Source organism: Phyllobates terribilis, unplaced genomic scaffold, assembly GCF_046119375.1.
Source record: "Phyllobates terribilis strain yellow unplaced genomic scaffold, ASM4611937v1 Scaffold_4__5_contigs__length_816908805, whole genome shotgun sequence".
Lineage (NCBI taxonomy): Eukaryota > Metazoa > Chordata > Amphibia > Anura > Dendrobatidae > Phyllobates > Phyllobates terribilis.
Window position 1 is genome coordinate 380,465,080 of NW_027362764.1, and position 24,098 is coordinate 380,489,177.

Consider the following 24,098-nt stretch of genomic DNA (forward strand, 5'->3'; position numbering starts at 1 on the left):
AATTCTACAGTACTGCAATAAATAGGACAAATAAAACTCGCCCATGAAGCTCAGCCCACATGACTGGGGTCTTCAGATACAATGGTTTTAATGCTTTTAAAATAAAGACACAGATGTAGTAATTCTTATCACCCCCAAGAATGTTTTCACCCTCATGACCATGCCAAATTTTACAATTCTGACCAGCATCACTTTACGAGATAATCACTCTGGAACGTTTTAACGGATCTTACTGTTTCTGAGATTGTTTTTTTTCGTGATATATTGTACTTCATAATAGTGGTAAAGTTTGTTCTATATGAATTTTTAAATTAAATTTAAAAATTAAACAGTGGAAACCCCCCTCAAGTGACCCCATTTTAGATACTAGACCTCCCAAGGAATTTATCTAGATATGTGGTGAGCACCTTGAACTGCCAAGTGCTTCACAGAAATGTATAACGTTGAGCCGTGAAAATAAAAAAATTTTTTTTTCACAAAAATGTTCTTTTAGCCCCCAATTTTTTTTATCTTCACAATAGTAACAGTTGAAAATGGACCCCAAAATTTGTTGTGCAATTTCTCCTGAGTACGTGATACCCCATATATGGGCGGGGTAAACTACTGTTTGGGCGCATGGCAGGGCTTGGAAGTGAAGAAGTGACGTTTTGGAGTGCAGACTTTGACGGAATTGTCTGCGGGCGTCGTGTCGCATTTGGAAAGCTCCCAATGTGCCTAAACAGTATAACCTGAAGTGCATCAGGTTGGCATACGCTAGTTGTGTAGAGTGCATCAGGTTGACATACGTGAGTTGTGTAGAGTGCATCAGGTTGGTATATGTCAGTTGTGTAGTGTACGTCATTTTGGCATAAATGAGTTGTGTAAATCAGAAATGAATTTAGTAGTTTATGAATGTGTGGTACAGTTTGAAGCACTCTTTTATACACAGGCCAGGTTTGTCGGGGCAGGTGTCGCATTGATAAGTGATGTCCTCCTTTTGTAACACACGCAGCACCTCTTTTGCGACTTTACTTTCTTTGTGGTTAGAGGCACCTCACCGGGGAAATGTTGGCCTGGTATGATACGAGCACTTCAGTTCTAGAAGTACTGGGGCCAGCACCTCCCTGACCTCCAAAGATTAGGGCCTTGATCACTACCTTCTGGAACTGAAGGTACGTACTGTTCTGGCCTGCACATCGTGATAGTATTTAATTGTTCTATATTGCCATCTGTGCAATGTGCACGGCCAGCTTCTTGTACTACACCTTGGCTTTTATCATGGCAAAGTTGGGATCATCTCAGGGAGGACATTGTGCATTATCACTGTAATGCAAAAATTTGTGAATTGCCTCATATCGTTTACTGTTCATAGCCATTCTGAACACTGGAGTGTTGTATATAACATCAACACTCCAATATTGCTGAAGGTCTGGCGTCTTCAATAACCCCATGTGAAGGCTAAGACCCCAAAACGTTATAATTTCTACAGTGTCTACAGGGGTCCAGTTAGAAAATGATGAAGAGTGGTTTTGTGCCAAAAATTGCTGGGCGCTCAAATTTGTGTGGGCCACCATGAGGTTTACAAAATCCTCAGAGAAAAAGACTTTGAAAAGTAAGATTTAGCAGGCATCTAAATGCGGTCGCTGCGACTGTGGTCGCAGTGCCGCATTAAAGATAGGACATATCCATATGTCCAAGGTCGGTAAGTACTTACTATCCTGGATGTATGGATACGTTCAAGTTTGTGAAGGGGTTAAAGGCGTTGTGCCACCATAGAACATATTGGTAATGCTGTAGGCATCTTGTAAAGAAATGATTTTGTAAATTAAACTGATTACAATTGATGCCCCATTCAAAACACATGTACCATTGATGGTCAGTATGGCGCCCCTAATGATAGCATTACTGGTATCTATGTCCGTCCATCCGGCCCTCTCTAGAGGTCGAGCATGCACAGTTCCTTTCTCTTTCAAATGACCATGCAGGTTGGATCCCTCTGCATGTCAGCTGGCCGGATCTCATCCAGCTGACTTAAAGCAGTTAGGTGGGAAGCGTGTAACGTCCCTGTGCCTCTGCTGTTCTAATTCAGTCAGTGTGTTTTGTATCGATGGCTTCTGCTGGAAAACAGCTGATTGACTGTTTGCTCTAATCCTGATATTACATTGAGGAATGCACAGGCTCAGGACATTGTCTCTCCCATAGACATACAGAACAGCAGGTCACTCAGCAATTGTGGCTCAAGCCAGTGATGTCTGGGAGCACCTCCCTGCAGTTAATGAGTGAAGTGAATTTTCATAAGCCGCTTGTAAAGCCACCAAAGCTGGACCAAGTACAGAATGTCAACACATAGGCAGAGGACAATACATCTCTCAGGGACACAGATAACAATGGTAAACAACTTTACATGAAATCTACCTCCCTAAACCTGCTCATCCGGTAAATAGTTTTGTCATACTTGTGCTGGATGTATTGACGTGCGTTCTGCCAAAAAAAAACGGACATGTCTACGTGTTGGTCACATGGACACACGGTTCGTTTGAATACACAGATGTGCGCAACCCCATAGATTCTAGTGGGTGTGCATGTGTGTCACCACATGTACCGGAAACACTTGTGTGAAGGGGGTCTAATGTTTATGGGGCCAGAGAATGCTGATTTTTCAGCAACCTTAAAAATCATTTCACCTGATGACAGATTTTACTTGTTTGTTGGGTGATTGGTGGCCTCTTTAAAAAAAAAAAAAAAAGTTGATAATTGGGAAACAAGTGTTTCCCAGTGCTTGTTACACCTTGTGTAAATGTGCTTTTAGTGGGCACAAAATACTTGCCATACCCCAAGTGACTGCCTTCCATGCTATGCCATTGTGTGCATGCATAAAAAGAGTTCCCTAACACAACTGACATGCTGCGGATTTTAAAATCTGCACCATAAACCAAGTGGTAAAAAGACCTGCAATGTGTACACCTTGGGTGAGGAGTCCCAAATCCATTCTCAGACTGTGACATGGGAAAGGAGCTTGTGTGCATTATCATATATATCATATTCAAGCATATGATGACTAACCGTTAGACAGGGGAGTGTTTTTCAGAGATGAAGAAATGAGCACAAACAAAAAAAAATAATGGATTACTGTGAAGCTGGAATGTACAGTCATGGCCAAAAGTATTGAGAATGAGACAAATAGTAGTTTTTCCAAAGTTTACTGCTTCATTTTTTGTAATGGCAATTTGCATGTACTCCTGAATGTCAAAGAGTGATCAGCTTAACAGCAATTACTGTACTTGCAAAGTCAATATTTGCCCAGAAAATGAACTTTAACTCCCAAAACACATTTCAACATCATTGCAGTCCTGCCTTAAAAGGAGCAGCTAACATCGTTTTAGTGATTGATCCATTAACACAGGTGTGGGTGTTGATGGGGACAGGGCTGGCGATCAATCAGTCATGATTAAGTAAGAATGACATCACTGGACACTTTAAAAGGAGGCTGGTTCTTGGTATCATTGTTTCTCTTCAGTTAACCATGGTTATCTCTAAAGAAACACGTGCAGCCATCATTGCACTGCACAAAAATGGCCTAACAGGGAAGAGTATCGCAGCTACAAAGATTGCACCTCAGTCAACAATCTATCGCATCATCAAGAACTTCAAGGAGAGAGCTTCCATTGTTGTCAAAAAGGCTCCTGGGCGCCCAAGAAAGACCAGCAAGCGCCAGGACCGTATCTTAAAACTGTTTCAGCTGCGGGATCGGACTACCAGCAGTGCCGACCTTTCTCAGGAATGGCAGCAGGCTGGTGTGAGTGCTTCTGCACGCACTGTGAGGCGGAGACTCTTTGAGCAAGGGCTGGTTTCAAGGAGGGCAGCAAAGAAGCCACTTCTCTCCAGAAAAAACATCAGGGACCGACTGATATTCTACAAAAGGTACAGGGAGTGGACTGCTGAGGACTGGGGCAAAGTCATTTTCTCTGATGAATCCCCTTTTCGATTGTTTGGGACATCTGGAAAACAGCTTATTCGGAGAAGAAGAGGTGAGCGCTACCACCAGTCTTGTCTCATGCCAACTGTAAAGCATCCTGAAACCATTCATGTGTGGGGTTGCTTCTCAGCCAAGGGAATCGGCTCACTCACAGTCTTGCCTAAAAACACAGCCATGAATAAAGAATGGTACCAGAATGTCCTCCAAGAGCAACTTCTCCCAACCGTCCAAGAGCAGTTTGGCGCCCAACAATGCCTTTTCCAGCATGATGGAGCACCTTGCCATGAAGCAAAGGTGATAACTAAATGGCTCATGGAACAAAACATAGAGATTTTGGGTCCATGGCCTGGAAACTCCCCAGATCTTAATCCCATTGAGAACTTGTGGTCAATCATCAAGAGACGGGTGGACAAACAAAAACCAACAAATTCAGGAAAAATGCAAGCATTGATTATGCAAGAATGGACTGCTATCAGTCAGGATTTGATCCAAAAGTTGATTGAGAGCATGCCAGGGAGAATTACAGAGGTCTTGAAGAAGAAGGGGCAACACTGCAAATATTGACTTGCTGCATTAACTCATTCTAACTGTCAATCTAACCTATTGCTACTCATAATATGATTGCAATTATATTTCTGTATGTGATATAAACATCAGACAAACACTAATAAAAACCAGAGGCCAGCAGATCATGTGAAAATACAATTTTGGTGTCATTCTCAAAACTTTTGGCCATGACTGTAGTAGGGGGCTATTTGACCACTACAATGGGGAAGGTGACTATAAAGGCAGTGATATGGCAGCTGAGCCAATGAAGGAGAGGCACCTGTTATCAAATGGGTCTTCTTGTAATCCCTCCCACAATCTCTCCTATTCACTTCGACATGAAGGGGACACAAGCGAACCAAAGAACATAGAAAAAAGTTTTATTATTAAAGTTATTCACTTTAAACATTTTTCGTGAACATTTATACCTGTTTAGAAGCTTTTAACAGGAAAGTGTGTGTCATGGCCCAACCCCTTTAACTTGCCAGACAACACTATACTTTATTAAAGGGGTAGTCTATAACTAACATTGATTTTAATCATAAATGTCTGTCTACTTAATGTAATAGTCTAATAGCTTTTCTAATATACTTTAATTAAAAAGTCCCTATAGTTCCCTTTTTTCTCTAACTGCTTAATTTTTTTAAACTACTTCCGGTGTCATGACATTTTGTTTGAGAATCCCCAGTGCATGCGGGGATAGTCATATGACCTGTCATCTGAGGGCAGAGGGTATGGCCACTGTAGCAGCCTCTAGCCTCTGTCCCCACCTTGAAATGAAGTGTCATCAGTGACGTCCGTTTCAGGGGCTGGGCAAGTCCTTGTTCTATTGAGCACGTGTCTGTTGTCATTGTGCGACATTACTTTCAATGCACAGTGACAGTGCTCTCTCTCTGGCTCTGATGAGAAGTGACATGCCGGCAATAGAGAGCACTGTCAGTATGCATTGTAATGAGAGAACACAGCAAACAGGAAAAGTAGAGACATCCCCCACCCCCAAAAGTGATATCACATGTATTACTTGTAGGCGCAAGTCAACAGACTTAATTCTGCTCAATATTAAGTGATGAGGATTAATATACATCAATAATTACCATCTCTCTTGTGGCTAGTTGCCCACCCCTGGTCTACAACATGGTTTTCCAGTGTCCCTGATCTCCTATTGGAGCCAGAGTGGCGAGGAAAGTTCCTTATTCTGCCGTTAGCCTTACAGCAAGAGTCACAGGATTTTGAGGAGTGAAAAACTTGTTCTGGGACACATAAAGAGGAATTATTTATATTTTATTATTTTAGTGCTTCAGACTAAAAATATTAACAAAGCCATTTTGTCTCCTAAACTAATTTAATAGACACATTTTTTTAGTTGGAAAATTTAAGTCTGTATGACAAAAATAAATAATTCCCTAATATTCTCTGACAAATGGATAGCACAGTGCCATTCGTGTGCTGTCCATTTATTTTTCACTAAACCAGTCACCTAATATGAATAGCTCCATAAATATAATGTGTCAAAAAAATCTGATAGCACGTGGATGACGCTGACATCTGAATAAGGCTCTACAATGGAGTAGAATTCACTGTGTGGGGTGTATAATGGACAACTGCTATATTTATCTCTGTTTTATGCATAATGATGTTCATAAGTGGCAGCCTACAGAGTTATATTTGCTAAAATTTGTGAAATCTTTGGAATCAACTACATTTTTACATTGATTACAAAAAAGTGATCTAATTATTAAAGTCAGTTCTAGACCAACACAATCTAACTAAGAAAAAAACACACATACTTTTCCTTCCTGTACTGTAATTGTTTATTGTAAGTGAACCCTTGAAAATAACATGTAGATCACCCTTTAGCAGCAATCCCCTTCACCAAATTTTTCCTTTTGGTCAGTTGATTATAGTTATAATAATAAGAATTTTTATTTATATAGCGCCAACATATTCCGCAGCACTTTACAATTGAGCGGGGACATGTACAAACAATAGCTTCAATACAAGGTGAGACAGTTTAACGGTTATATCAGGAGTGAGGTCCCTGCTCGCAAGCTTACATTCTACAAGGAAATGGGGGGACACAATAGGTGGAAAGTGCTCGTTATTTCAGGTCAGGCAATTATAATAAGTCGGAATTATCATATAAAGCTGTATGATCCGGTCATCAGCCTGTATGTTCAAGTGCAATGCTCAATTACCGAGCGCAGTTATCGTGTGCATGGAGGGTGAAGAGACAGATGAACAGTAGGGAGCAGATTCTGAGTAGTATTTAGGAGGGAACAGGGGAAAGTTAGTTTACTGGGTATTTGGGATGGTAGGCTTGTTTAAAGAGATGGGTTTTTAAAGCGCGCTTGAAGACATCGGGGCTAGGCATCAATCGGATCGTCTGGGGTAGAGCATTCCAGAGAACTGGCGCAGCACGAGAGAAGTCTTGGAGACGGAGGTGCGAGGTTCGGATTATGGGGGATGTTAGTCTTAGGTCATTTGTGGAACGGAGGGCACGTGTAGGACGATAGACTGAGATGAGAGAGGAGATATAAGGTGGTGCAGAACTGTGGAGAGCTTTGTGGGTGAGTGCAATGAGTTTATATTGGACCCTGTAGCGAATGGGTAACCAGTGTAATGACTGGCTCAAGGTTGAGGCATCGGTGAAGCGGCTGGACAGAAATACGACCCTGGCTGCCGCATTCAGGACAGATTGGAGAGGGGAAATTTTGGTAAGAGGGAGACCGATCAGAAGAGAGTTGCAGTAGTCCAGACGAGAGTGAATAAGAGCGACAGTAAGAGTTTTAGCAGTTTCCAAAGTGAGAAAAGATCGGATTCTGGAGATGTTTTTAAGATGCAGGTGACAAGAAGCGAGTTGAGTGATCGGCTATAGGGAGTAAAGGAAAGGTTAGTGTCGAATATGACCCCAAGGCAGCGGGCGTGCTGCTTGGGAGTTATGATTGACCCCTCCAAGGTAATTTCGATGTTAGGTAGAGTTAGGTTAGTAGAGGGGGGAAACACAAGAAGTTCAGTTTTGGAGAGATTCAGTTTAAGATAGAGGGAGGACATGATGTTAGACACAGCAGACAAACAATCCTTGGTATTTTGTATTAGGGTAGGGGTGATGTCAGGGGAAGAAGTGTATAATTGGGTGTCGTCAGCATAGAGATGATACTGGAACCCAAATCTGCTGATTGTTTGTCCAATAGGGGCAGTGTATAGAGAGAAGAGGAGGGGGCCTAGGACTGAGTCCTGCGGAACCCCGATAGTAAGGGGATGAGGAGGGGAAGAGGAGCTGGCAAAAGATACAGTGAAGGAGCAGTCAGAGAAGTAGGAGAAGAACCAGGAGAGAACGGTTTCCTTGAGGCCTATAGAGCGGAGCATAGTGAGGAGGAGCTGGTGATCCACAGTGTCAAATGCTGCAGAGAGATCCAGGAGAATCAGCAGGGAGCAGTGACCTTTGGATTTGGCTGTTAGTAGATCATTAGAGACTTTAGTGAGGGCAGTTTCAGTGGAGTGTAAGGAGCAGAAACCAGATTGTAGAGGGTTGAGGAGAGAGTTATCTGAGCGATAGCGGATTAGATGGGAGTGGACCAAGCGTTCCAGGAGTTTAGAGATGAAAGGAAGATTAGAGACAGGTCTGTAGTTAGCAGTGCAGTTCTGGTCCAGGGATGGCTTTTTAAGTAAAGAGGTTATGATGGCGTGTTTAAATGAGGGAAAGATACCTGAAGAAAGAGAGAGGTTAAATATTTTAGTCAGGTGAGTGGTGACCACCGATGAGAGGGACTGCAGGAGATGTGAAGGAATGGAGTCACTGTTGCAGGTTGTAGGCTGAGAAGAAGCAAGGAGCTGGGTAACTTCTTCTGTGACAGGCTCAAAGATGGCTAGTGAGCTTGAAGTGCGGCAGGGAAGGGGATCCAAGCACTGAGGAGGTTGGGCTGAGATGTCCTGATGGATGTGGTTGAATTTTTCTAGGAAATAAGTGGCCAGATCCTCCCCGCTGAGGTTGGTGGTGGGGGCCTGTGCCTTAGGTTTCAGGAGGGAGTTTAAGGTTTCGAAAAGTCGTTTTGGATTGTTGGACATTGAAGTGATGAGGGTGGTGAAGTAGGATTGTTTGGCCAGATGAAGGGCACAGTTATAGGTTTTGAGCATGAATTTATAGTGGATGAAGTCCTCTGCTAAAAGAGATTTTCTCCACTGACGCTCAGCACACCTTGAGCAACGTTGAAGAAAACGTGTTTGCATCGTGTGCCAGGGCTGCCGTTGTCTGTGTCGGATCTTTCTGCGAGTAGAGGGAGCTGCTTCATCTAGGGCACTCTTCAGTGTATTATTGTAGTGTGACAATGCTAAGTCTGGACAGGAGAAGGAGGAGATGGGGACTAAAGCTGTGTGGAGATTGTCCATAAGCTGCTGGGTATTAATTGTACGTGTATTCCTATAAGTGTGGTAAGTGGGGGTGTCCCGGGTGAGGAGACAATTCTTAACAGAGAAGGAAAGAAGGTTGTGGTCTGAGAGCGGGAGAGGGGAGTTGGTAAAGTCATCCAGCAAGCAGAGACTGGAAAAAACCAGGTCCAGAGTATTCCCGTCTTCATGGGTAGGAGAATTAGTAAACTGTGAGAGACGGAATGAAGAGGTTAGAGAAAGTAGATGAGAGGCAGATTGGGAGAGGGGATCATCGATGGGGATGTTAAAGTCGCCCATGATGAGGGTGGGGATGTCACAGGATAGAAAGTGAGGAAGCCAGGTGGCAAAGTGATCCAATAACTGGCGGGGGGAGCCTGGAGGGCGATACACGACTGCCACTCGCAGGGAGAAGGGTTTAAACAGTCTGATAGTGTGGACTTCAAAGGAAGGAAACATAAGTGAGGGAACCGGGGGGATGACCTGGAAAGCACATTGTGAGGAAAGGAGCAGACCAACACCTCCACCCTGTCTGTTGCCAGGTCTGGCGGTATGTGAAAATTTCAGCCCACCAAACCAGAGAGCAGCAGCAGCAGCGGTGGTGTCTGGCTGTTGAATCCAGGTTTCTGTGATAGCCAGAAGGTTAAGGGAATTAGAGAGGAAAAAATCATGGATGTAAGTTAGTTTGTTACACACAGACCGTGCGTTCCAGAGAGCGCAATGGAAATCGATAGGAGAGGGCTTGCACTGAACGTTAATAAGATTAGCAGGGTTTCTATATGCAGCTGGAGGAGGGTGGTGTATGCTAGTGGAGGGGGGCCCAGGGTTGGGGGAGATGTCACCTGCGACTAGTAAAAGGAGAAAGAAGAGAAAGAGCAGGTGGTCTAATGATTTGTATGAACGTTTTGAGTGCTTTATGGATGTAGAGGATGGTTTGCAGTGGGTGAGGAATGTCAGTAGAGCCTCAGAGTTACACATGGGAGAGGGGAGAAGGGAGGGGCTGATATAGAGTGAGTGCACAGAATGTGTTAAAGGGCGGGTGAGTTGTGAGAAAGCAGAAGTGAAAACAAATAAAAAGCAGATTGATAAGACTAATGCATAATGCAGTATTAGTGACCGAGAAACATGTTTGTATGAATATCTTATGTATCTTACCTGTCTCCTGCCCTGTCCAACTGCCATTGTATAACTGCACTTGTAATTATTGCACTTAAAATCTATTGCACGCGTGACCCAGTTGTCCTAAAGATTATTTTTAAAATATACTAGTGCTGGCAAAGCAATTTGTATTTGTTCATTATGCAAACTTCTATTTTCCTCTTTAGCTACATGAGAATTTTTTTTTTTTTTTCTGTCTTTATTTCTTATGCATTTATATTTTTCTCAGCATTGTGTAGTGAACCATCATATTATGGGGTTCCAATGTGAATATTGACTCCATTAAAGGGCCACTTACTGTATCACAGCTGGCCAAAAAGGGGGTAAAACACATATAGGTTTACTCTATTCCTTTTTTACACTGCTGTATTGGTAGCCATCATTTTCACTAAATATTTTATTAGCTTAAAGGGGTATTCCCATCTCCAAGATCTTATCCCAATATATAATAGATGTAGTAATATTATTAGCAAATACCTCAAATCCAATTAGAAATCTAGTATAGTTTCTCTGATTTGCTATGTCTCTTTCCTCATGTGCAGGCATTGCGGGACCTTAGGTATCCATGGTTACGACCACTGATAACTGTCAGACCACTAACAGTTAGCTAGTTGCTAATGGTCATAACCATGGATACCTAAGGTACTGCAACGCCCTGCAGATGAGGAAAGAGACATAGCAAATCATAAAAACTATACTACATTTCTTATTGGAGGTATTTGCTAATAATATTACTACATCTATTATATATTGGGATAAGATCTTGGAGATGTTAATACCTTTTTAAGGCAACACGACTTTGATGTGGTGATGATTTTTGCCTTTTTGTCATCAATATAAATGTCTCAGTGGCATCTCAAATTTTATGTTGTATTATAATATTTGATAGTAGTGGTGATTTTTAGGACACCACCATTATGAAGTAGTAGTATATTAGGCACTATCATGTGTCTGTGATTACCACTACAATGAATAGTAAAGGAACTTTACATTTTTGTTTCCTGTAATACAGAGGGGGTCATCCTTATTTAACTGGCCTTGCAGTGGCAGGTGGTGCTTATTATTTAGGACTGGAAGGAGCAATCATCGGACCTATTCTTCTCTGTATCCTTGTTGTTGCTTCTAACATTTACCGTGCCATGTTAGTAAGTCCAACCTCCACGTTACCCACTCCATCAACAACTCCAGGGCCTCTACTAATTCACAGGTATGCCAGCTGTATTAATGCATAAAAATTGTTAAGGTTATTCATTGACTACAGCATGTTTTAATTTCTGGGTATGTTTTTTTTTTATGTCTCTCTTTTTTAACACTTTGTTAACACTTGCCACATACACATTAAACAAAATCCATTATACAGTATTGTGCAAAGCATTTATTCAGGTATGGAAAATATGCAGCAAAGAAAGCATGCTTTAAAAAGTAGGAGTGATAGTTTATTTTTTAAATTTACAAAATGCAACGTGAATGATAAAAGAGAAATCTAAATCAAATCAATATTTGGTGTCACCACACTTTGTCTTCAAAATGGCATGAATTATTTTGGGTCCATTTAAAAACCGTTTTCATAATATTACTGGATAATATTTAGCTAAAGTGCAGATTGAATGGGTATGTGGTAAATGCTAGTAAAAGAAAATCTAATACAATAATAAATAAGGAAAATATAATAAACGTAGTTGACAGCCAAGAAATAATAGATCCAAGCAATTGCTTGTAGCACTGACATGCAAGATATAACCTACAAGATACCAGTGCAGCCAGATAGAACCTGGGAGGTATTAAAAAAAAAAAAAAAAAAAAAGGGAAATTGCCTTGGTGGATGTGGTCCCCACATGTGTCGCTACCACATTGTTGCTTCGTCATCGTACCAATCCAGTCATGGGGACATAAATATTTGGAATCTGTCATTTTAAAGGAAAAATCTGGAAGTGGACTTCTAGCCATCTCTAATATACAGAATATACAATTCAATTTAACAAAAAAGATCATTTCTATGTAATCTTATTTATTTGGTGATAAATCACCTGCAGGAAGTAACATTGTAATGAGATCCAATGCCATAAACTAGCTAGTGTACACTGGTGCTTCCACTTGACCTTTTTCTTGGCTGTGTGCTCTTCTGCAATGGTTGTAAAGTTACCGTCACACTTAGCGACGCTACAGCGATCCCGACAACGATACGACCTGGCAGGGATCGTTGCTGCGTCGCTGTGTGGTCGCTGGTGAGATGTCAAACAGTCAGATATTCCCAACGACGCAGCAACGATACGGCGACCCGTAGCGACCTGTATAACGATGCACGCCTATGTGTCTCAGTTCTGAGTCGCTAACGAGGTCGTTGGTAAGGTGTCAAACACACCGATGCATGCTACCCAGCGGGACCTCAGCGATCAAAAAATGGTCCAGGCCATTTCGACACGACCAGCGATCTCACAGCAGGGGCCTGGTCGCTGCTAAGTGTCAAACGTAGCGAGATCGCTGCTGAGGTCGCTGTTGCGTCACAAAACTTGTGACTCAGCAGCGATCTCGCTTAGTGTGACGGGGGCTTAACAGTGTACAGTGGATGTACAGATATAGGAGATTCTACTGCTTGTATCTTAGTATGGTTTCTGAGAGGGTGCAACAGTGATAAAAACTGACAGACAAACCAAATACTGAAGAAAATCTAATTCAAAACATTGATTTAAATCGGTCCTTTTTTTGTGTACAAAAGCAATCACTGATTACTGAATGAGCCTTTTTTCTGAACACATTGCATATATCCATACAACATAAATGGTAACTGTGTATGCATACCTTATCACATTAGAATGTTTTTAATAATCTTCCCGTATTTTTTTCTTAGGCCACTCAAAGAACATCTTCCAGAGATGAGGCAATCATCTGAGTGATAGTGATGAGACTTCTTGACTTTGTCTGTCTTCAAAGTGAAGGCCTTTTCTTATCTAGTATTGACTTAAACTGAGGTGATTGTCACCTAAATCCACCAAGGATTTAATTCACAATGTAAAAATAGCAGTTTTTAAAAGTGTACTTAACACATGCATTTCAAACACAAGGTTTGTTGATTGAATGAAGGAAATCATCCAAAAGCCTTACAATGCTAGAAAGAGACTTATAGTAGCCATTCACAGTTAAAGTCTATAATGGTAGATCTATTTGAAAAAGTTGTTTCATCAATGCAGCGAGCTGCCTAAAAGGAGAGGCCCACTGAACAGCTTTTGTCTGCTTGGAAAGTTTTGAATGACCACAGCTTTACATGGTAATATCAAATGGCTAGGTGGCACCTGCCTTAGCAGGGAACACTCCCTCAATTAGCAGCATTTTGCTCTGGCTTATAGAGAGTGGTCCAAATAGGGATACACTTCCCTTTCGAAGGTCCATATGCCCAAAACCATAGCATGTGGACATGGGTTATCTTAAATGGTTTGTCCAATAGTGGACAGCCCTTTTTTAAATGCCTCCATTCTACTGTATAGAAATAAAAAGAAAGAAAGAAATAATAATTATCTCCTGGAATAGTACCCCTCTGAGCGCTGTGTCCACTGGTGATCCTGTGACATTATTTATGTCACATGAATGCTGTAGCCCATCAGGGTGACTGATAGCCTTAACCTTCAGAGCGAACGTCACTCCCGGGATCTGCATTACTCTTGTGACATACCCAATGAAGCTGGTCAGGAAGGCAAGAATGTTTTTTGTTTGTTTTTTTATCTTATTTAGCACATACAGCCTTAGTTTATTTTTCCCGTTCCTTCTTAATCCACAAATTCCAAAAATTGCATGAAAGCATTTTTTACCCAGAAAACACTGTATAAAACCTCCCAAAAAATAATCCCATTTATACCGCCTTCTCTGAGTGCAGCATGTAATAGTGACTTTCATGCACATTTGAACAATGTGGCTTTTAAGCAGGCAGGTGGGCATTTAAAGAGAACCTGACATCTCATTCATTTGCCGGATCCACAGGCTGCATTAACTCAGGTAATTTGTCAGCGTCTGCTGAACAGGGTGAACACACTTGGACACTGTAAAATCTGACAGTGTATTGTTTGGCTCATTAGAATGTTCACCTTCCTCATCAGGACTAGGTATTCTGTATAATAATATATACAGGTTATGTTATTAGATCTGGTGCCAGATCCTTATAAAATTTGTACAAGCCTATGTATATTTTTGCTCTACATTTTACACTTAAATTTTAATCTTACAGTAGAATAAATTCATTAGACTATAGGAGACAGCGCTCATTTGCAAAGTCCTACCCACTTGTCTTTAGTGCTGTTAGTGACCAAAATAAAATGGTGCAAACTGTTTCTCTGGATGGCATGTATCATAATTGGCTACTTCTTTATGCCATAAAACTGTGGGAGAATGATAAATTCCCTTCAGTGTTCATATTTGCATGTCACTACTTTCGATGGGCAGCATAAAGTAGGTGATATATATGCCTTTTTAGGACATATAGATTGGGGTCACATAAGTAATTACAGAGAGTCCCCGAGTTATGAACATCAGACTTACATAGGACTCCTAATTACAAACGTTGGATGTTTAAAAAAAAAAACGTAATATAGTCTCCTTTCCGGTCGCCGTCCTCTTCCTCTACTTTTCTACTTTCTGCCGCATCTCCGGCCTCTTCCCTGTAGACCAGCACTTTCAGCGGCATCCAGTCCGGAGTTCACTGCTCGTCATAAGGTTGCATCGTTATCGCAATCTTATGATGCAGCTGGAAATCCTGGCTTATAGTATTATAGTAGAGAGGCCAGAGATGCAACGTGCCTGACGACAGAAAGAATATTTGTTAAAAAAAAGTAAACCTAATACCTCTCCATCTGCTCCACTGTTCACTTATACAGTTCTCTTTTGTCCACCGTTGCGCGCCACATCTCCAAGACTTCTGTCTGTGTCTAGGCCACGAAGGATGTCAAGACCATATGATGTGTAGTAACCTCCAAGTACTGGACGCGACCATAAATGCTGGCCTGTAGTGAAAAGGCCAGAGATGCGGCATGCGCAACAATGGAAAGAAGATGACAGTGGGGTGTCCGGAGTGGTGAGGTGATATTTTTTTTTTCCCAGCCTTGTTCCAACTTGCATACATATCCAGGTTCCGAACAAAGTTCTAGAACTTACCTAGTTTGTAACATAGGGACTGCCTGTATAAGTTTATTCCCCATAGCTCATATACCATTTTAGTTAGGACTACCTAAAATCTTTCACATTTTAGCAATGCGTATAACAGTGTATGTTTTCTGGACTAAAATAGTTTACCAAAAGTGAATTCAATATTTTTAATTCTAGCTTTTTTTTCTTCAAGGAAAAAATGTGTTTTTTTTTCAGTGGCCAACTCTCTTTTTGCACTTTATGCATATTTAAAAATGCAAATATGTTTAATGATTTATATTCATCACATGTTTTGTATATGTAGGTTCTAGTTTTTTGTTGAACGAGCATTGATATAGTTTGTGCAATTGAGATAAATGATTGCAAATGACCTCAATTTTCTTTCTGATATGGAAAGAGAGCTCATTGCCATGTTAACTTATTGCTTTAGGTAAAAAAAAATCAGATTTTACAATATTTCTACCTTTTGTGGGTAAAAAACTGTAAACCTATTTTTTATCCCAGAATAAAACAAATCTTTAAATACTGACTATAAATGTCCCTATTATTGGTGCGTGCTGACTTGGATTTACATTGAACCCACACCGTTCACACCAGATTTGCAAAGAATCAGAATGCTTAATAACTAACTTTTTCTCTATTAGCACTAGTATGTTGAGACTTTCATATACGTCCATACTTATTTCTTTCTAAATTCTTATTAAAAATTGTAGTTAAGATTTTGTCTGTTAATACAACATGTATTCTGTAAGAACTGTGGCTGAGGTCTATGTACAGCAACTTTACATTCATAAAAGGATAAAAGGTCTTCATATGGTAGGACTACCTTGGTATAATTACCAGTATTGCCCTATAGCTGAAAGCCTGATCGTTTCAGGCCACGACAATCTCTAACAAGGAGTAAGCACAAATCTTTATGAAATAATAATTTGTCACCATACTACTTTACACCTGAAGGATACAGTCACCAGAATCAATTACATTATGGTCATGTCAGACATTTTCTTATTCCAGTATGAATGTAGAATCCTTCTATTGTAATCAGAGGCGTAGCTAGGGGTTCAGCTCAGGGAAGGGAGAAACATCTGAGTGGGCCCCTAACCAGGTAACCGTGGGTACAACTACAGTGGTGAACCCTGATCGTGGGTGTAGATAAACCTCAGGAGATGAACGCGCGGTTACTGAAAATGAATTTCTACACAAAGACCAATATTACCACCATATGGTGACCATATAGTGGTAGACACGAGACCTGCAGACCAAACAAGTAATACCAGTACAGGTATGTATAGTAACTTAATGACGTTTTTTCTGGTGGAATAGTTAATTTTCCTGTCTTTTCCATCTAGCCCAGACCGACATGACAGCTTCTTCCAGCCAGGAGTTGTCTGCACAGATTACAGCGAAAATACATTTGACTTCTCACATTTACAGCCCCGTCCCCATCTATTCCCAATCTGCACAAACTCTGTAGTACAAAAACAGAGCTCCTGTTAGTGCCACGCATAATAATACCCACTACTGTGCTCCTTGCAAAGTAATAACGCATCCTTTATGTCCTCTAGATGGTAAAATTTCTCCCTTTAAAAGCTTAATGCATTGTGCAAATGCCCTAGAAAGGTGTCCACATTTTGCCCCTTTGTTTACAATACTCTGAGTGCTCCTATAATGTTATTGCTTCTTAAGTCCCCACTTGACATTTAATAATGTCCACTGGGTCCTCAGTATAGTGGACCCATAGCTCCCTTATACGGAGTATGATGTCCCCACAGCTCTCCTATATACGGAACCACCATGAGTATATGAATGCAGCACCAGAACCAGTATTGGTAAATGAATGCAGTGCCAGAACCACAGTCAGTAGATGAATACAGCACTAGAACCACACTTTTCCTCCTCTGCTTACTGCCCTCAAGATACTGTGCCTTCACATTAATATCCCTCATATACAATAAAAGTCCCTATAACCTTCGACTCTATAAGGCACTTACCTTACCCACTTCGGCAGAAGGGTGACGGCGGCAGCCACAGTAGGGAGCCAGTGGCAGAAAGGTGACTGCCTCAGCCGGGTGACGACCTTTGGTCAATTATGGATTGCTACATTTGTACACGATCAGGACCACAGTCAGTAATTGAATCTATTACCAGATCCATTGTCAGTACATGAATCCAACTTCTCCATACTGTGCCCCCACTTCTCCATATTGTCCCCAAAGTTCTCACCTCTCCATACTGTCCTCTCACGCTCCCATCTCTACATACTGTGCCGCCACTTCTCCAAATTGTTCCCAAAGCTCTCACCTCTCCCTACTGTCTCGCCACGCTCCCATCTTTCCATACTGTGCCCCCACTTCTCCATACTGTGTCCCCACTTCTCCATATTGTCCTCCATTCTGTCAGCTTTCCATTCTGTCCCCCCACGCTCTCATCTCTACATACTGTTCCACTACTTCGCCATACAATCCCCTCACACTCCCACTTCTCCATATGGTCACTACACGCTCCCAATTCTCCATCCTGTACCCCTATTTCTCCATATTGTCCTCTACGCTTCCACCTCTCTATACTGTCCCCCCACTTCTTTATATTGTACACCCACTTCTCCATATGGTTCCCCCCACTTCTCCATATTGTCCCCCACTTCTCCATACTGTGCCCCCACTTCTCCATACAATCTTACCACGCTCCCACCTTTCAGTACTGTCCCCCCACTTCTTCATATTGAACACCCATTTCTCCATATGATCCCCCCAACTCTCCATAATGTCCCCTCTTCTCCAGATTTCCCCCCCACTCCTCCATATTGTCCCAACACTTCTCCATCTGGTCAACCCACCTCCACGCTGCTTCATCTCACAATTTTCCCCACAGCCCAATAATATCAGCAAGCAGGATGCGTCCTTTACCGCTCTGCGACTTTGCGTGATTTGACAGCAGCAGAGTTATGAGATCAGCAGTGTGCGACCTCTTTCCTCCACTGCACATCAGGCAGGGAGATAATGAGCGCTTCCCTCCTCCTAACGCTGCAGTGTTGTTCAGAGGTATTCATGTCTAAAACATGTGAATACATCTGAGTACAAGGAAAGGGAGCCAGCAGCATGCTGTGCAGCCGTGGCTTAACCATATCTGAGTGCTGTGCACTTTGGTATAGTTAAGTATAGCGTAGTTCCGGGTGGGCGCCCTGTGGTGGGCCCTCCATGAGCCCGGGGCAACCGCACCCTCTGTCTCCTCCGGTAGCTACGCTACTGATTGTAATATTTGGCACAGCTTGGGATTTAGAGCTGCACAATTTGGACAAAAAAAGTGCTTAATTTAAAGCATACTACAATTTTTTATTGTCACTTTTAGATTTTGTTCTGACAGTTATTTTCTATTTCATGGTACCTTTTACCACCAAATAATCAGCATCTTTATGTGACGGGGTTTGTACACCAAATTTGGTACATTTTTTTCTAGGTTGGTAAAAAAATCAACATGTTTTCACAGAGTGTTTTCTTGTTTTATTCCATCCACACTGTATAAACTGGCACTTTATCGATGATGTTTTGATTATTTGGCATGTGAGATAATACACCTTTTTAGTTGATTTTTTCTTTATAAACCATGACCAACCTGAAATTTACTTTCAGAATACATTATAGAGAATTACATTTCCTTAACCACAGACTGTGTCCAAACATTTACAGGACCCCAGCAGCCACCAACAGTTTCCTTCATTCGCAGAGCTGTCTGTCTTAACCCTTTCACCACCGAGCCTGTTTTCACCTTCATAACTGGGCCAAATTTTACAATTCTAACTAGCTACTGTCACTTTATAAGGTAATAAATCAGGAACACTTCAATTGATCTCACTGATTCTGAGATTGTTTTTAATTGACATATTGTACTTCTTGATAGTGGTAAAATTTCTTCAATCTGACTTTTTTTGCCCTTAAATCAGAGTTATGTTACACAAATAATAAATAACATTTGCCACATGTCTACTTTACATCAGCAGTTTTTGAAACATAATTTTATTTTGTTAGGAAGTTGTAAGGGTTAAATTTCTCATTTTTCCAACAGAATTTGCAAAACCATTTTTTTAGGGACCACATCACATTTGAAGTGACTTTGAGGGGTCTATATGACAGAAAATACCCAAAAGTGAAGGCATTCTAAAAACTGCATCCCTCAAGTTGCTCAAAACCACATTCAAGAAGTTTATTAACCCTTCACATGCTTCAGAGGAATTAATGGAACATGGAAGGAAAAAATGAACAATTTTTTTTTTTTTCACAAAAAAAATTACTTTAGACCCTAATTTTAATTTTTCAATTGTCACGAGGGTAACAGTAGAAAAGCACACCGATACCCCATATGTGGGGGAAAACCACTGTTTGGGCTCACGGCAGGGCTCGGAAGGGAAGGAGCGCTATTTGACTTTTTTTATGTAAAATTTGCTGAAATCAGCGGACTCCATGTTGCGTTTGGAGAGTCCCTAATGTGCCTAAACAGTGGAACCCCCCCCCCCCCACAAGTGACCCCATTTTTGAAACTGGACCCCACAAGGAATTTATGTAGAGATGTGGTGAGCACCTTGAACCCAGAGATGCTTCACAGAATTTTACAACGTTGATCTGTGAAAATAGAAAAAAAATTTCCACAAAAATGTTGTTTTAGCTACAAATCTTTTAATTGTCACATGGATAACAGGAGAAAATGGACCCCAACATTTGTTGTGCAATTTCTCCTGAGTACGCCGATAACCCATATGTGGTCGAAAACTATTTTTGAGGCACAGTGCAAAGCTCAGAAGGGAAGAAGCGCCATATTGGAGTTCAGATTTTGCTGGACTGGTTTGAGGGTGCCTTGTTACATTGGTAGAGCCCCTGAGGTGCCAGAACAGCCAAACCCCCCATAAGAGACCTTATTTTACAAACTACGTCTCTCAATGAATTCATCTAGGTGTGCAGTGATCATATCGACACCACAGGTGTGTCGCAGCATTTTATACCATTGGCCAGTGAAGAGAAAATAATAAAAATTTTTACTACCAAAATTTTGTTTTAGCCCCAGATTTTACATTTTTACCCCGGGAAATGGGTAAAAATGGCACCAAAAATTGTCCCACAATTTCTGCTCAATATCCCATATGTGGCTGTACAGTACTGCTTAGCCATACGACGAGACTCGAGAGGGACAGCACTATTTGCATCCTGCAGCACAGATTTTCCTAGAATAGTTTGTGGACTCCATATACAGAGCCCCTAAGTGCTAGAAAAAGCAGAATTCCCCCTCAATTGACCCCATTTTGGAAATTATACCCCTTTGGGAACTTGTCTACAGGTGCAATGACGATTTTGACTCCATGGGTGTTTTCCAGAAATAAGCAGTAGTGGATGTTGCTGAGTGAAAATTGCAACTGCCGCTATAGTGACCAGTACATTGTAGTGCCCAGCTCGTGCTTCTGGGGACATGCACCGGTAAATTAGGTGGGCTGTCATCGCTTCTGAAGTTCTAAATGTGGTTTAGACTTACAGAGGCTCAGAAGGGAGGGGGGTCCTTTGGATTTGGGAGTGCAGAATTTGCTGAATTTCTTTTGGGGGGGTAAAGAGCCCTAGCACTTTTCCAGAGTCTTTGTACCACCAGTAACGTGGAAGCCCCCTATATTTCCATTGACAGATGATGGACCTGAGTGGGGGCTTTTTTGTAGATTGAGTTGAATTTTTTTATTGGGAACATTTTACATAATATTTTGGATCACATTTGTCCGGTGCTCTACGCTTAGCATTTATATTGGGTTTTCCATCGAAATCTCCAGAGTGATGTGACAGATGAAACCCCCGACAGATCCATTCACTATAATGAGGCAGCAGAGTTACTCTGCAATCTGTCTGGCCTCTGTTCAGCGTTGTCCTTTTCAGAAATGCGCAAAACTGTGGCGGACCACGCTTTTATTCTCGCCTAAAAAGACGAACACCTCCGGATAACAGGCTAGACAGCGTCCACAGTACCTCCATCTACCTCATTACAGGGAATCTTCCGCCGAGGGTTCTGTCTGAATCACGTATTTCAGAGATTTACATGGAAACCCCGATGTAAGCGCAGGATAAGTGTACGTCGAGCCTTACTGCGAACTTTGGGAGGCAGAGTGAACAAATCAACAGCAGGTGAAGAATTGGTTTTATTTATTTTTTACACTGTTCCTCGTGTGGTATAAGTAATTAGACGACTTTATTCTTCGCGTCTGTGCGATTACAGCGATACCAGATTTATTTTGGGTTTTTATGCTTGGCAGCAGTCACACACTATAAGATGCTTTTTATTGCATATTTTGTTAGCTATAATTTTTCCATATTTTGGCCGACAGAGTCAGGTGTTGACTTGTTTTTTGCGGGATGAGTTTGTTTCTATTAGTAACATTTTCGGGCACATGACATTTTTTGATCACTTTCTATTCTGATTTTTGGGAGGTAGAATAAACAAAAAGCAATTCAGGATTTTTTTATGCCCTTTCAAATTGAAAGGCAGCTTTATTCTTCTGGTCAGTACAATTACAGCGATACATTTTATATATTTTTTTTTATGTTTTGGCGCTTTTACACAAGAAAATCTAATTTTATAGAAAAAATAATTTTTGCATCGCTTTATTCTGAGAGCTTTAACTTTTTCATTTTTCCACTGACGGAGCTGTATGGCGGCTTGTTTTTTGCAGGACAAGATGATATATTCAGCGGTACCATTTGTATTTCCATTTGTCTTTTTGGTCGCGTTTTATTCCACTTTTTGTTCGGCTGTATGATGATAAAGCATAGTTTTTTGTATAGTTTTTTATTTATATTATTATCGGTGTTTATTGAATGGGTTAACTTGTGGGACAGTTTTATAGGTCGGGTCGTTCCGGACTTAGCGATACCAAATATGTGATTTTTGTTTTTGTTTTTACATATATAAATGTATTTATTAAATTAAAATTTTTTCTTTTTTTTTTTGCTCTTTATTTTGGTAATTTTTTTAAAATATTTTTACAATTTTTATTAACTTTTTTTTTACTTTTTTAAATTGTCCTAGGATTGGTCGTGTTGCTGCCTTGTATTTTAACCCTTCTGTTCTGTTCTGGTCTGCTATACACTTATAATGTTCCGGTCATTTTTGACCGGACCTATTAAAGTCTTGATTTTTAGCTAATTTAAGTGTTTTATTTGAATACCTGTTGCATTATTATACTGTATGTGAACATGGTTGTTCATAAATAAATGACGTAAAACGTAATTATTTTTTTTGTATCAAAAAATGTTACATGGCCTTCATGCATATTGCACATTTGCACATAAAAAAATATTCTTTATATAACTGTAAACTATAACTAATAACATCAAACTGTATTTAAATATATTTTTTGTTCAAAAAAATAAATAAATAAAAAGTTCAGTTTTCTCTATATAAAATGGTAAATAAGGTTCACGGTGCTAAATTTACTGTTTGCATTTGTCACAAGTATAATTTACATGTCTTTTGCATAAGTCCTTTGCACAACTGCAACATATCACATTTGTTTTGTGATTACTTGATGTTGGACAGAAGGCGCATCATTTCCGTTTTAGGCTGGTTGCGTTGCTGGTGGAGGCCGTGGGTATTGTAGCAGTGGCGGTGGAAGCCGTTGGTTCACTTACTTAGCATGCTGTTCGTTCCTGTGGACAATGGCTGGCGCTCCATCGTCTCTGGGTGTTACTTTTCTTTCTTCGATATATGGGCTAACCAGTGATTTTCCCTACACAGTAATAGAACCAGCTAACACAAGGAAAATAAGAAAATCATTTCATTTACAATGTAAAATGTTGACAACTGAATTGAACTATTTCTATATGAACAGCAGGGTAAATACAGCGACATTTTTTTTCACATAACTACACTGGAAGCGAATGCATCTGCTATATCGTAATTTGAAAATGTATGTATGTGTAAATCTGCACTGACCAAAAGGACCTAGATAAATTGATAAATAGTGGTAGATGCGATATATAGTCCAAAATGAGATTATAACTCCTTTATTTTACTCAAAAAATGTCTGGAGAGAAGTATAAAAGGCTATCGGTCTTTTTGTGTGAAAAAAAGCAAAAACAAAACGTGCAGAAAAAAGTAAACAAAAAAAATACCCATAGTAAGAACCCCTCAAATGAGGAAAAGTCAATTAACCACAAGTTTCAGTACCACATAATGAATATTTTAAATATCAAATTTCAAATTCGGTCATTTTTGACCAAACGGAACAGCAGGGTTAACTACTTTGTGAATTAACTTAATCTTTTTTTACTTTTGGATCTCCACTGGAGCTTCTATTTTTACACCTGCTGTTCAGCTTGGTCCCGGGTCTTCCGAGCAGATCCCTGCAGCTGTGTCCTCGACACTACTTACTGGTGAGCTGATCTTCCATTCCCCCTCCTCCCTGCATATATATCAGTACTTGGGATTTTATGATTGTGCTCCCAGTTGTTCACTGTTAAAATATTGCAATCTGCATAGTACGCATCATTATGGACACAGGTTTTGAAGCAAAGAGGAATGATTTTTTTCTCCTCAATTTTCAATAATCCGGAACAGAACATGGATGCTCCTACTTCCAGCAGGAACACAAGCACATTGAATAATGACTTTTCTAGCCTCATGAATCAATTAGAGTCTAGCATGTTGAAAGAAACCAAAATTTGGTGGGATTGTAGCACATTAAAGACATATTTCAAAAAACATGATTCTCAGGGGACTCAGACTGCGGAAAAACTGTACTTATATTTATCCACAGCAGTTTCAAATCAAATGCTACGACATTCTCTCTAAATGTTCTATTAAACTCATGACACTAATAGTCAAATATGAGGAATTGGGACTAAGCAAGTTAAAAGTGGACATTAATAACATACAAACCTCATTGACTAATTATACACATGTA

The 24,098-nt window shown here is 40.6% G+C and overlaps 1 protein-coding gene across 3 annotated transcripts in view; it reads left to right on the top strand.

Annotated features, from left to right (window-relative positions):
- Positions 1-15,708, top strand: part of TMEM245 (transmembrane protein 245) — a 134,706-nt gene extending 118,998 nt beyond the window's left edge. For 2 of the 3 annotated variants that reach the window (XM_073678486.1, XM_073678487.1), the window contains 2 exons: positions 11,055-11,249; positions 12,891-15,708. In XM_073678486.1, the coding sequence (XP_073534587.1) occupies positions 11,055-11,249; positions 12,891-12,936 (241 nt within the window). In that variant the 3' untranslated portion in view covers positions 12,937-15,708. Of the gene's footprint in view, positions 1-11,054; positions 11,250-12,890 lie in introns of those variants that run through there. The other variant, XR_012320093.1, reaches the window with a different exon arrangement.
- Positions 15,709-24,098: the final 8,390 nt, after the last annotated feature.